The sequence below is a fragment of the Schistocerca americana genome, chromosome 2, assembly GCF_021461395.2.
Source record: "Schistocerca americana isolate TAMUIC-IGC-003095 chromosome 2, iqSchAmer2.1, whole genome shotgun sequence".
NCBI classification, from domain to species: domain Eukaryota; kingdom Metazoa; phylum Arthropoda; class Insecta; order Orthoptera; family Acrididae; genus Schistocerca; species Schistocerca americana.
Window position 1 is genome coordinate 927769608 of NC_060120.1, and position 15232 is coordinate 927784839.

Below are 15232 nucleotides of genomic sequence, written 5' to 3' on the forward strand. Positions count from 1 at the left end.
TCATTTTCAGGCCCAGATTGGCATTGTGCTGTATTGTATCTTACAACTAGAGACCGGATTATATGCATATGCATGCTGCATATGCATTTGCATATTTGCATGCAATAAATTGTAATTGATGCTTTGGTCCAATAGTATTAATTAAAAGTTAATGCTGTTCAAAAAAAATTATGATTGTATGTTGTGTTTTAAATAAAATATTATGGAGTTCTTGAGCGTGCCCCTCTCCGTGTGACATATCTCGAAGTTGGTCCTGCACATATCGATTGTTTTGCTGCGACTCACTCACATTGCATCCGCTTGTTACCGAAAACAATAGCAAAGAAGAAACAATTCTTGAAACCCAGTATGTGTCCCCATTTTGCAAATTTTTAGAATATAATCTCAGAAAGCCCCCTTCCTAACCTCTACCAGAGAGTATTCAGAAAATATCAGCGTTCTAAATGTACGGATTTTTTTGCGTGGCTGGTACTCTTCCTAGTAATTGATATGCACAGGTTTGACTTTGAGATATAATGCATGGAGTAACTACCATGTTTTTTTTGTATTTTTTTATTTGATCTTGCATATTTCGACACTTTTCGTGAATTTTAAGAATTTTTCATGCATATTTTAAGGATTTTATGATGCGTATAATCCAGTCTCTACATATAACTGCCACTTACATGAAGTGGTATAAAAGTTGCAACCATTGGCTGGTTCTGGCATAATTTTTTCTGTTGTGATTTGCTGAGAAACATCACAGTGAGAACCTCACATTGTAGCTGCAAGACTTTAATTTAAACAATGAAAAAACAGATGTGTCAGTCCTATGAGCCTTGTATCACAGAGTTGCGGGGCTTATCCTGCCACTGCAATGCAATATATCTTATGCACCATCACTAATTCATGATGTCATTGCTTGGTAAGCACCAGACAAAACAAAGGCATTAAGTTTTCCAGACTTATCATTTGATGAGGTAGCCACTTCTGCTCAGCAAACCTTTGATGACAAAGTTTGTATTTGCACAATATCTAGCAAATAAAATTTAGTTATCTGTTGGGATCACATATATTTCTAATGTTGTGATCACTTTCAGTTCTATCAAATCACTTTCAGATCTTAGTATGTTGGCTACAAGAGTAACATTCTATAAGTGATATAAATATTGACGTTGCTTACGGAATTTGATGGATTACTTTTTATGGTAAGGATATTATAGGAGAAGCATTACAAGTGAGAGCAAGAGTTACTGCTGGCCTTCCTGAATCTTGAGAAGGTGTGCACTGCAATAAGGCAGAGGAAAACTTGGAGAACTAAGGTGTGAAAAAGTACACAGTTGACAGGATGAAAGAGATCCACCACAGAAGTAAAAGCAATGTTAAAGCTGAAAATGAGACAACAGATTAGATAAAGTTGAGAAGGGAGTTTGAAACAAAGATGTGCCCTTTCATGCTTAATTTTTGTCACTGTCACGGATGACATAATTTACAAGGTAGCAAAAACAGTAGGAGAGGACAGTGATAAGTTAATAGCCTTAGGTGATGAGCTAATGATCTGACAAAATAAGGAAAACAAAGTTCACAGCAATTAAATGTGAGGAAGAGTGAGTTTATGTTTGGGATCAGGAAGAGGGAGTGGACTGCCCCACTACTCATGCTGGCAGCCAAAACAAGCTGACAGCTCCAAATACCTTGGAAGAACAGAGACAGCAAATGGAAGAAATGGCAAAGTAAATTAAGGAGGGAGGTACACAGCAGCATTTCTAAGAAGTGTCAGGAGCTTTCTGCGCAATAAAGAGGCCTGCAGAAGATCAGGGGAATGGTTTATCAATTCTCCTATATGGCTATTCTGGCCTATACTTTTGAAATCCGAACAATGAAGAAAATACAGTTAAGGAAGACACAGACATATGAAATGAAATTTCACAGATGCAGAGTGGGAGTAACAAAGATGGGCTGAGCCATAAGTAAAGAGATCAAGGAGATAATAAAGGAAGCATCCTTTCAGAAGAGATAGGATCATTAAGGTGTAAGTGGTATGGGCATGTAAAGACAACCATTTGGGATACAATATGAAGGTAGATACATTAACAGGGTGTATATGCAGACAAGGAAAAACCAATCCTGGATTTTTCCCTTGATTCCCAGTTAAAAATACACATCTTCCTGGGTGAAAACACACTTTTGCCATGTTACGTGACAGCATACTTTCCCTTGGAACTGTAAAACTTATCAATGGTTTGAATGGTAAAGGTTTTATACGCTGGTGTAGAACCTCCCAGCACTTTAGGAAATGAAACTCAGCAAAAAAATAATGCATTTTGGAAAGATCTTTGATGCGCAGTGACATGTATACTGCTTATTTTTGTATTACGAAACTATAAATACAAAACACAGCACATTAGTTTCTGAAGCATTGAAATCAAGATTGCGATGTGGTTTTGTCAGAGTATCATACTTCACATCATGTTATCTCACCACCAAATGACAGCAGATATCCAAAGCATAGGACATGTGATGTAGTCAGCCACCAGCAACACCACTGTTAAGTAGCACAAACACACAAATACGAAAAGTTCACGGTTTACATTGATATATACATAACATAGCTACAAGACAAACTAAGCTTTCACATATAATATTGGTCTTTCTTCTGTGCATTACCTTTTAAGATATCTCAGGCACAAATGTGCCAGTAAAATTTTAAAAGATGACATAAATGTCTGGTCTTTTGGGCCCAAAATTTTTCTAAATGGCAGGTTCTCAAAGTATTAAGTTTTGATGAGAGTCAAACACTCTGTGATTTAAGAAATTCATCACACTTTCTCACAAGTAACATAATTCATCTTGTGTAAAAGGAAATTTACTTTGAAAGTAACACATCTCAAACCACCATTTGCAGTATTTTCCCATGACCATTGTTATGCCAGGCTCATCAAAAGCAGTTTGTTGTTACGAAGTATTGCAAAGTCTTGGTCCTAAAGCCCTTGACACATTTTGCTGTCAGCAGACACTTGTGTGCGCACTCTGTCTTCTTGTTGTCAATGGTGCACTTTCTTTGGAACTTAAGTTTTATATTGGCGTTTTTCTCTTGTTTATGTTTAATTGGTGCAGTGTTATTCTGCAGTAGCAGGCAAAAGTAAAATTCTTTGTTAGAGTATCAGTTCTTATCAGTCAAAATTTAAGGCAAAACGAACACAATGGAAAATTCGTGGAATTCTAAAAAATTCCTGGGTTTTTCCCTGTTTTCTCCCAGATGAAAAAATTCTACATGTGCCATCTCAAGTCTTCTTCTAGACCCCAGTTTCTCAGAACTCTGCAGGTGTCAACTGGAGCAATACCATGTCCTTGGTTCTTGCCACCCACCTGGTCTTATTTTATGTTAATTTCTTTGGTCTCAGCATTTCTTCATGGTAACTATTCCTTTCTTCATTCCCTTTTACTTTTCTGTATCTTTCATTTTCTGGTCTATCTATTTTCTGCCACCCCCCCTCCCATCTCTAAAACATAAACTGCACTTAGCTTTTCATGCATAATGTTTTGGCAGTAATCTCTGTCTTGCATTTTAAACTGTCTTCCACCTTCTAGCTCTCAGGTTTTCAAATCTCATCCAGTGCAGTCGCCAACAATCAGTCTTTCCTTCTCATCCTGTCTGGTAAGTTTCCTGATCCGGGATTCTGGACAACTTTACCGAACTCAACCTCCTTTCCTATACCTCGCCAGTCCTTTTCCTTCACTCTTCTTCCCTCTCCTTCAACCCCTATGTCAGAAGAAGGACCTACTGGTTCCAGAAGCTTACAAACTTGAATATTTATTATACATGTGTTCTCCTACTGTCAAGTGGTGAGTAGATTTTTATCTATCAAATTACATTATAGAAAATATATGGAGTAATTTTGTAATTTTGTGGGATACATTTCCTTTCCTCTCAATACAGTGGGAATGAAAAAGAAGCAAATAATGGCAGAAAATTAATAGAAGAACCTGATGGCATACGGGGGAAAATATTAAACATTGCAATTCATCAGATTGGTATGAAATGAAATGTAAACAACACAGTAAATTAAAGTAACACAGGCATCCAGCACGTATGCTGGTGTTCTGGAGAGAATGCCTATAAGACACAAAATCAGCAACTTTCTTCTCTTCTAACAATTTTGTGAATATTTTTCTCTCATTTATTGATAGATGGGGATTTGTTTCTTGTGTGTTTGCAACAGAGGCCTTGAAATCAAATATCTAGAAAAAAGAAAGAAAAAAAGCTTTTAAATGAACAGCAAAAGAGAGAATAGCAGCCCCCCTTGAAGAAACTTACATAAAACTGAAACTCTCAAAGCTCTGAAATCTTGAACCAAGCATATACTCCACAATCTTTTGTATTCTTGACACACTCTGAAGCATATGGCTAATAAAAACCTAAGACATATTACTTTGTGTGTTCCTCTCATTTTTGGTGTTTTGGTGAGTACAAGCATTCCATATGGTTTATTCTTTCTACTTGTTGTTTTTTGCTATTAAAGCTATTTGCTTTCTTTTTAAATAAACAAAGCTATTGTCATAAATTTCTTTGAAAGCTGCTTTTTCAGTCTTGGCTTCTGAACCAAGTGGAACTGAAGTCCTATCTCTCTTTCTTTTTTCTTAAGTGATTACAGAGATGTGATTTTAAATAGAAGAATTAAAAGTTAAGTAACTGAGATAAGAAATGAAAAGATCACTCAAAAATATCCTTAGACTTAATCCTTCAGTGAACATCAAGAAAAAAATTAGGATTTAATATGCCCTTCAATGATGATGTGCTTGGAACATCTTTTATAAACAGGAGAAAGGAATATGATTGTACTAAATTCTGTCACTGTTTGGAGTGGCATCATTTTTCCAGCCACATTGTTACTTACTGTCTGGCAGCCATTTATATGGAATGTGCCGATAAAGGGAGAAACACACAACTGAACATCGACATCCACGTTGATGTGTTAGAAGTAGAGCACTATTACTAGAAAATAACTGTCATCACTATGGAGTACTTACATTTTCCAGTGCTGTCATCACTGAATCTCCGGTATACTGTGGCCTCTCTGTCATCAGAATGTGCAGGAGACGGTGGGTCAACAATTACACTAATCACTGGGGGGAAAATATTAGGGCTTACACTTGGTCGCTCACCAGGACCTTCATCTGGGCTAATTAAGCCAGCTGCCTTCTGACCCATTATATGATACTGAAGCAACTCTTCATCAACTTCAGATGGTGTGAGACTTGGTCTATGTTCTACCTCACTAGTAGGTGGTGCTAGTTCTCCACTAAGGTTATTGTTAGAGCCCTGAATCTGAATTTTAACAACATCTAAATTTTCACTTTCATGTTCTGCTAAGGCCTCACTTTGTTGAATAGCTGATTTGTCAGTCGCAGTTTTACGTACAGGCTTTATTTGTTTATAAAAAGATCGTCTAGCAATATCGTTGCCTTCAGAAAAATGGGCCAAACTGCAGCCCCTTACAATTTTGGCAGTGTTTGTGCTTTCTTCATCCAAAGGAATTTCATCTTTCACTAACGGTTCTGTCTCATCCTCAGGAGAAGACACTATTCCACCACTATACACATCAAAACCTGCTGCTACAAGTTCACTTCGTAAACTTATCTCAGATAAATCTTCACCTTCCATTAATGTATCTGTTAAATGGTGCCTTACCACAAGATCAAGGTCATCATGCTTTATTACCAGAGTGTCATCCTCCAAAGTATCATCTGCAATTTGTTCACTATTGGGTTCCATTTCTGTAGTCTCTGGTGAATCTATGTGACCTAAATCTTCAAGGCACACAACAGATATTCTTCTGGCAACATCACGCTCCCGCATTTCTCTTTCTTCTGGACTAAGAAGATAATCCTGGTTTTCTTGTGGCTTACTGTCTATCAAATCCGCTCCTGCTGGAACATGAACTTGAACTGTAGCTTCAGCAAAAGCACTTTTCACCTCCAAATCACTCTTGGGAGAAGCATCTGGACTGATAACACTCACTCCTGATTCACTTGTTTCTGAACTGTAAGATTTTCTTGCGTCTTTGACAATAAGATTTCCAATATCCTTAGCTTCTTTATCACTCACTGAAGATCTCCTACTGCTGTTGTCATCATCAGAAGGCACTGTAAGGAATATCTCAACAGGGCTGGGACTGCTGGATGGAACGCGAGACGTGTCTGCTGGTGGTTCAAGGCTGCGTCTTCTTGCTTCCGCATCAGCAAACTCATCAGGGGCAGGCAGTGTAAGCATTTCATCATATGCTGAATCTCTTCTCAAGTCTGGCAAAGGTGAAATAGATGTCAGGCGTTCTGTGAGAAGTGGTGATGGGCATGGGCTTGGTTCAGTGCTGGATGCTGAGTCAATTGAAGAGAGTACCTGCAGGATGGATAAATCTTATTAATAAAGACACCTACTTGGTATTGTAAAAGTGTTAACACACCTAATACTTATGGTTAGTTTTCTGCAATCATTCAAAATTTTTAACTATTTAATACTATACAAATCCCCTTTATGAGATTTCAACCAAAGAATTTGCCCATTGTGGGCTACTTACCACACACGCTTACTTGTTCTAGCTGTGTGACATGCCTTTCGGGGGACTCGACAGAAAATAAAAATTATAGCTACTTAGCACAATACTATCTGTGGACCAGAGAAATATCAACACTTTACTGCTTGTATGGAGGTGGATGGAAAATAAAGTTCCCTACTTTATTGCTCAGAAAAAATGGGCATAAGTTTTGTTAGCATTAGTACAAAGATGCACATGAATTAATGGAAAAGAAACTTTCAGAGCATTGTGAAATGACAAGAGTTATCAGACAAGTTGTTGCAGGTAAGTGATGTATGCAACTACAATGTCTGGTATGAAAAACAATACACATAATGAATGTTACGTAATTATCTATTTAATCAAAATGCAGCAATTCCTCTTGTATTTTTAGACAGGGTATGTTACTGGTTTATTATTGGCATCACTTTGTGAGAAAACAATGAAGTGTTGCATTAGCCTTAATTGTTATTTTCTGTTCCAGCTGTAAAAGACAATACTGAATATTGGGCAATAATGTTTTACCACCCTTTTAATATTTATTGTCGTACCTTGCTCTTTTCTCCTTTCAAATACACATTTGTAGGATCTCATAATCAAGCTTTTGGAGTAAATGTGCTTCTAAAGCTGTTACTTTCATGGAAGATGGTCGCAGCATGCATTACACTGCGGAAGTATTGAAATTACACCTTTCATAATTTCGAGATCCATAATAATGCACAGGAAAAATGGATGTTATGCAAGGAAACAAGGCTCAGACATGAGATAAGCAAATTGACAAGAGAAGACCATTTCTTACAACTTAGAGTTCTCTGCAGCTGTCACACCACTACCATTGAAGCACAAATTCTAGACCACCAAATTTGAGGGGCCAATGTTACCGAGAAGAAGCCAGACTTCAATGCAGGAGACCTGCTACAGGACCAGAACCCATCAGGGAGTATCACACAGATCGACTATGTTTTGCAAACGAATATTGCAGCTGGAGGCTACAACAGTAGGAGTGAGTGTTGTTCAGCAACAAGTCATGATATGGCCTGCATGAAGAAGGCCTGGAGAAAGGTATTCCCCTTGCACATTCTCATCCACAACACCTCCAAGATGGTTCTCTGATGGTGTGAGCAGGAGTTAATGTGACTGCAAGGATGGAGCTGGTCTCTGTTGAGCATGGGAGCTTTGCAGCACGCTAATATGTGGAGTAAAGCCTTTTGTTCTATTTACTGGAGATGGCTTTACACTAATGCATGACAAAGTACGCATACAAGTTGAGAGAACTGTGTGAAAGTTTTTGGATGAAGAGGAGATTCATGTTATGCCTTGGCTTGCTCATAGTAATGATTTGAATCCTACTGAGCATCTATGGAACCAGCTGGGAAGAAGTGCCTATCAGCACTATTCAGAGGCCCTACAGCACATACAGGTGGTCATCATGAAAGAATAGGAGATGATACTGTGACTAGTGTCATCAAAATTCAACAACTCAGGGGCATGCATAAAAGACTGGATGCTACGATTTAGTGTGAAGTATATACAAACAAAACAGAGGTGCATTACCTTCATGAGCTTCCTTAAAATGTGCTGGTGTGTGAATCCATTCATGTTTCTTCCACATCTATGGCTTAATTTGTTTATAATTTTCCTTTTTTTCATTGTTCAGACACCTAGACGGGACTGTACCACAATATTTTATCATGAAATAGTAAATCAGTGTCATAAAAGTGACTGGAATTTGAAATTTTTCTTTAAGTTAACATGTTGGGTTTCTCGCACCTGTCAGTATATGTATCACAGATGAAAAAAAAATGACACTTGCTTGTATGAGTTATCATGGTGTAGCTGTGCACAATTGTTTCTTGACCTTGAACTGTGTCCTTGAATAGTTTCAGCAAAATTCAACAACCCAGTGGTATTATGTGAACAGTTTATCACAGATATCTGTTTAACCAGAAGACAGAAACAGCACAGCATCTATACAGTCTCATAGAAGAAGAAATGCATAAATGTTCTGAGCAGTGAAAGGAATGAAAACAGACATGAATAGACTTAAATGAGTCCTATAGTCCTTCGAAAGCAAGTTGGCTAAGCAGCCCTACCAGCAATACATCAATGAGAGCCAGACATTGTTGGCTTCCAATGTGGTGACACATCTATTGTGCAAAACATTAGATTAGGTTAGATTTACTTTCATTCCAATTGATCCGTAGTGAGGAGGTCCTTCAGGATGTGGAACATGCCAGAAAAACAACAATACATGACAAATATTTACAACTAAAACAAATAAGCTAATGTACCATTCAACAGGTCCCAAGTGTAATGATTGTCATTTTTTAATGAACACTATATGAAAGTCATTTTACAAGTACTAATGCACTGAATTTAAAATAAAAAAGTTTTTTATTTATTTATAAGGTAATAAACATGTAATACAACTACTATAATACTAATTTACAATGAACACATTACTGCACTGAAATGGTGCAGAAGTTAGATTGTACACACACACACACACACACACATATATATATATGAGGCAACAGTTTGTTGCGAAAGCTTGAATTTTGTGTGTATGTTTGTGTTTGTTTGTGTGTCGGTCGACCTGCCAGCACTTTCATTTGGTAAGTCACATCATCTTTGTTTTTATATAAACAAAGATGATGTGACTTACCAAATGAAAGTGATGGCAGGTCGACCGGCACACAAACAAACACAAACATACACACAAAATTCAAGCTTTCGCAGCAAACTGTTGCCTCATCAGGAAAGAGGGAAGGAGAGGGAAAGACAAAAGGATGTGGGTTTTAAGGGAGAGGGTAAGGAGTCATTCCAATCCCGGGAGTGGAAAGACTTACCTTAGGGGGAAAAAAGGACGGGTATACACTCGCACACACACACATATCCATCCACACATATACAGACACAAGCAGACATATTTGAAGACCATCAGGAAAGTGGTCTTCAAATATGTCTGCTTGTGTCTGTATATGTGTGGATGGATATGTGTGTGTGTGCGAGTGTATACCCGTCCTTTTTTCCCCCTAAGGTAAGTCTTTCCGCTACCGGGATTGGAATGACTCCTTACCCTCTCCCTTAAAACCCACTTCCTTTCGTCTTTCCCTCTCCTTCCCTCTTTCCTGATGAGGCAACAGTTTGTTGCGAAAGCTTGAATTTTGTGTGTATGTATGTGTCTGTTTGTGTTTCTATCGATCTGCCAGCGCTTTCGTATGGTAAGTCACATCATCTTTGTTTTTAAATATATTTTTCCCGCGTGGAATGTTTCCCTCTATTATATATACATATATAAATATGTCTGCTTGTGTCTGTATGTGTGGATGGATATGTGCGTGTGTGCGAGTGTATACCTGTCCTTTTTTCCCCCTAAGGTAAGTCTTTCCGCTCCCGGGATTGGAATGACTCCTTACCCTCTCCCTTAAAACCCACTTCCTTTCGTCTTCCCCTCTCCTTCCCTCTTTCCTGATGAGGCAACAGTTTGTTGCGAAAGCTTGAATTTTGTGTGTATTTTTGTGTTTGTTTGTGTGTCTATTGACCTGCCAGCGCTTTCGTTCGGTAAGTCACCTCATCTTTGTTTTTATATATAATTTTTCCCACGTGGAATGTTTCCTTCTGTTATATATATATATATATATATATATATATATATATATATATATATATATATATATATATATATATATATATATATATATATATATATATATATATATATATATATATATATATATATATATATATATATATATAAAAAAATAAAGATGATGTGATATATATATATATATATATTTCCTACGTGGAATGTTTCCCTCTATTATAACTATATATATGCAGCAGCCTTTTCAGTAGTTGCAAGGGCAACAGTCTGGGTGATTGACTGATCTGGCCTTGTAACAATAACCAAAACGGCCTTGCTGTGCTGGTACTGCGAACGGCTGAAAGCAAGGGGAAACTACAGCCGTAATTTTTCCCGAGGGCATGCAGCTTTACAGTATGATTGAATGATGATGGCGTCCTCTTGGGTAAAATATTCCGGAGGTAAAATAGTCCGCCATTTGGATCTCTGGGCGGGGACTACTCAAGAGGATGTCGTTATCAGGAGAAAGAAAACTGGCGTTCTACGGATCGGAGCGTGGAATGTCAGATCCCTTAATCGGGCAGGTAGGTTAGAAAATTTAAAAAGGGAAATGGATGGGTTAAAGTTAGATATAGTGGGAATTAGTGAAGTTCGGTGGCAGGAGGAACAAGACCTCTGGTCAGGTGAATACAGGGTTATGAACACAAAATCAAATAGGAAAATAGGAATGTGGGTAAGCTACTACAAACAGCATAGTGAATGCATTATTGTGGCCAAGATAGATATGAAGCCCACACCTACTACAGTAGTACAAGTTTATATGCCAACTAGCTCTGCAGATGACGAAGAAATTAAAGAAATGTATGATGAAATAAAAGAAATTATTCAGATAGTGAAGGGAGATGAAAATTTAATAGTCATGGGTGACTGGAATTCGAGTGTAGGAAAAGGGAGAGAAGGAAACGTAGTAGGTGGATATGGATTGGGGCTAAGAAATGAAAAAGGAAGCCGCCTGGTAGAATTTTGCACAGAGCACAACTTAATCATAGCTAACACTCGGTTTAAGAATCACGAAAGAAGGTTGTATACATGGAAGAACCCTGGAGACACTAAAAGGTATCAGATAGATTATATAATGGTAAGACAGAGATTTCGGAACCAGGTTTTAAATTGTAAGACATTTCCAGGGGCAGATGTGGACTCTGACCACAATCTATTGGTTATGAACTGTAGATTAAAACTGAAGAAACTGCAAAAAGGTGGGAATTTAAGGAGATGGGACCTGGATAAACTGAAAGAACCAGAGGTTGTACAGAGTTTCAGGGAGAGCATAAGGGAACAATTGACAGGAATGGGGGAAAGAAATATAGTAGAAGAAGAATGGGTAGCTTTGACGGATGAAGTAGTGAAGGCAGCAGAGGATCAAGTAGGTAAAAAGACAAGGGCTAGTAGAAATCCTTGGGTAACAGAAGAAATACTGAATTTAATTGATGAAAGGAGAAAATATAAAAATGCAATAAATGAAGCAGACATGTCTGCTTGTCTGCTTGTGTCTGTGTATGTGCGCATGGATATGTGTGTGTGTGTGTGTGTGTGTGTGTGTGTGCGAGTGTATACCTGTCCTTTTTTCCCCCTAAGGTAAGTCTTTCCGCTCCCGGGATTGGAATGACTCCTTACCCTCTCCCTTAAAACCCACATCCTTTCGTCTTTCCCTCTCCTTCCCTCTTTCCTGATGAAGCAACTGTTTGTTGTGAAAGCTAGAATTTTGTGTGTACAAGCAGACATATTTAAATATGTCTGCTTGTGTCTGTATGTGTGGATGGATATGTGTGTGTGTGCGAGTGTATACCTGTCCTTTTTTCCCCCTAAGGTAAGTCTTTCCGCTCCCGGGATTGGAATGACTCCTTACCCTCTCCCTTAAAACCCACTTCCTTTCGTCTTCCCCTCTCCTTCCCTCTTTCCTGATGAGGCAACAGTTTGTTGCAAAAGCTTGAATTTTGTGTGTATGTTTGTGTTTGTTTGTGTGTCTATCGACCTGCCAGCGCTTTTGTTCGGTAAGTCACCTCATCTTTGTTTTTTTATATAATTTTTCCCACGTGGAATGTTTCCTTCCAATATATATATATAAAGCGCTGGCACGTCGATAGACACACAAACAAACACAAACATACACACAAAATTCTAGCTTTCGCAACCAACGGTTGCCTCGTCAGGAAAGAGGGAAGGAGAGGGAAAGAAGAAAGGAAAACCCAAATCCTTTCGTCTTTCCCTCTCCTTCCCTCTTTCCTGACGAGGCAACCATTGGTTGCGAAAGCTAGAATTTTGTGTGTATGTTTGTGTGTCTATCGAAGTGCCAGCACTTTCGTTTGGTAAGTCACATCATCTTTGTTTTTTAGATATATTTTTTCCCACGTGGAATGTTTCCTTCTATTATATATATATATATAATAGAGGGAGATATATAAAAACAAAGATGATGTGACTTACCAAACGAAAGCGCTGGAACGTCGATAGACAAAGAAACACAGACACACACACAAAATTCAAGCTTTCGCAACAAACTGTTGCCTCATCAGGAAAGAGGGAAGGAGAGGGAAAGACGAAAGGATGTGGGTTTTAAGGGAGAGGGTAAGGAGTCATTCCAATCCCGGGAGCGGAAAGACTTACCTTAGGGGGAAAAAAGGACGGGTATACACTCACACAAACACACACATCCATCCACACATATACAGACACAAGCAGACATATTTAAAGACAAAGAGTTTGGGCAGAGATGTCAGTCGAGGCGGAAGAGCAGAGGCAAGGATGTTGTTGAATGACAGGTGAGGTATGAGTGGCGGCAACTTGAAATTAGCGGAGATTGAGGCCTGGTGGATAACGGGAAGAGAGGATATATTGAAGAGCAAGTTCCCATCTCCGGAGTTCGGATAGGTTGGTGTTAGTGGGAAGTATCCAGATAACCCGGACGGTGTAACACTGTGCCAAGATGTGCTGGCCGTGCACCAAGGCATGTTTAGCCACAGGGTGATCCACATTACCAACAAACACTGTCTGCCTGTGTCCATTCATGCGAATGGACAGTTTGTTGCTGGTCATTCCCACATAGAATGCGTCACAGTGTAGGCAGGTCAGTTGGTAAATCACGTGGGTGCTTTCACACGTGGCTCTGCCTTTGATCGTGTACACCTTGCGGGTTACAGGACTGGAGTAGGTGGTGGTGGGAGGGTGCATGGGACAGGTTTTACACCGGGGGGGGTTACGTCTATTGATGTGCCAGCGCTTTTGTTTGGTAAGTCACATCTTCTTTGTTTTTAGATATATTTTTCCCACGTGGAATGTTTCCCTACACACACATTAGTTGGTTTTACTGAGAAATTCATCAATGGAGTAGAAGGAGTTGGCCACCAATAAATCCTTTAGGCTTCTCTTAAACTGAATTTCATTGGTTGTTAAGCTTTTTATGGCTGCTGGCAAGTTATTGAAAATGTGTGTTCCTGAATAATGCACACCTTTTTGTACAAGACTAAGTGACTTTAAATCCTTGGTTTGAAAAAGTGATATACACTCCTGGAATTGGAAAAAAGAACACATTGACACCGGTGTGTCAGACCCACCATACTTGCTCCGTACACTGCGAGAGGGCTGTACAAGCAATGATCACACGCACGGCGGACACACCAGGAACCGCGGTGTTGGCCGTCGAATGGCGCTAGCTGCGCAGCATTTGTGCACCGCCGCCGTCAGTGTCAGCCAGTTTGCCGTGGCATACGGAGCTCCATCGCAGTCTTTAACACTGGTAGCATGCCGCGACAGCGTGGACGTGAACCGTATGTGCAGTTGATGGACTTTGAGCGAGGGCGTATAGTGGTCATGCGGGAGGCCGGGTGGACGTACCGCCGAATTGCTCAACACGTGGGGTGTGAGGTCTCCACAGTACATCGATGTTGTCGCCAGTGGTCGGCGGAAGGTGCACGTGCCCGTCGACCTGGGACCGGACCGCAGCGACGCACGGATTCACGCCAAGACCGTAGGATCCTACGCAGTGCCGTAGGGCACCGCACCGCCACTTCCCAGCAAATTAGGGACACTGTTGCTCCTGGGGTATCGGCGAGGACCATTCGCAACCGTCTCCATGAAGCTGGGCTACGGTCCCGCACACCGTTAGGTCATCTTCCGCTCACGCCCCAACATCGTGCAGCCCGCCTCCAGTGGTGTCGCGACAGGCATGAATGAAGGGACGAATGGAGACGTGTCGTCTTCAGCGATGAGAGTCGCTTCTGCCTTGGTGCCAATGATGGTCGTATGCGTGTTTGGCGCCGTGCAGGTGAGCGCCACAATCAGGACTGCATACGACCGAGGCACACAGGGCCAACACCCGGCATCATGGTGTGGGGAGCGATCTCCTACACTGGCCGTACACCACTGGTGATCGTCGAGGGGACACTGAATAGTGCACGGTACATCCAAACCGTCATCGAACCCATCGTTCTACCATTCCTAGACCGGCAAGGGAACTTGCTGTTCCAACAGGACAATGCACGTCCGCGTGTATCCCGTGCCACCCAACATGCTCTAGAAGGTGTAAGTCAACTACCCTGGCCAGCAAGATCTCCGGATCTGTCCCCCATTGAGCATGTTTGGGACTGGATGAAGCGTCGTCTCACGCGGTCTGCACGTCGAGCACGAACGCTGGTCCAACTGAGGCGCCAGGTGGAAATGGCATGGTAAGCCGTTCTACAGGACTACATCCAGCATCTCTACGATCGTCTCCATGGGAGAATAGCAGCCTGCATTGCTGCGAAAGGTGGATATACACTGTACTAGTGCCGACATTGTGCATGCTCTGTTGCCTGTGTCTATGTGCCTGTGGGTCTGTCAGTGTGATCATGTGATGTATCTGACCCCAGGAATGTGTCAATAAAGTTTCCCCTTCCTGGGACAATGAATTCACGGTGTTCTTATTTCAATTTCCAGGAGTGTATTTTTAATGACAAATTTCATTAAGGAATAAATATATTGGGAAGCAGTAGTTAGTATCCCTAGTTCCCTAAACAGGCTTCTGCAGGATGTTCTTGAGTTCACACTACATATA

General features: G+C 40.3%; 1 protein-coding gene across 1 annotated transcript in view; it reads right to left on the reverse strand.

Moving 5' to 3' along the window:
- LOC124594870 (diacylglycerol kinase eta) overlaps nt 1-15232 on the reverse strand; it is a 563158-nt gene that overhangs the window by 181382 nt on the left and 366544 nt on the right. The window contains exon 14 of the mRNA XM_047133339.1: nt 5011-6379. Coding sequence (XP_046989295.1) covers nt 5011-6379 — 1369 coding nt within the window. The remainder of the gene's footprint in view (nt 1-5010; nt 6380-15232) is intronic.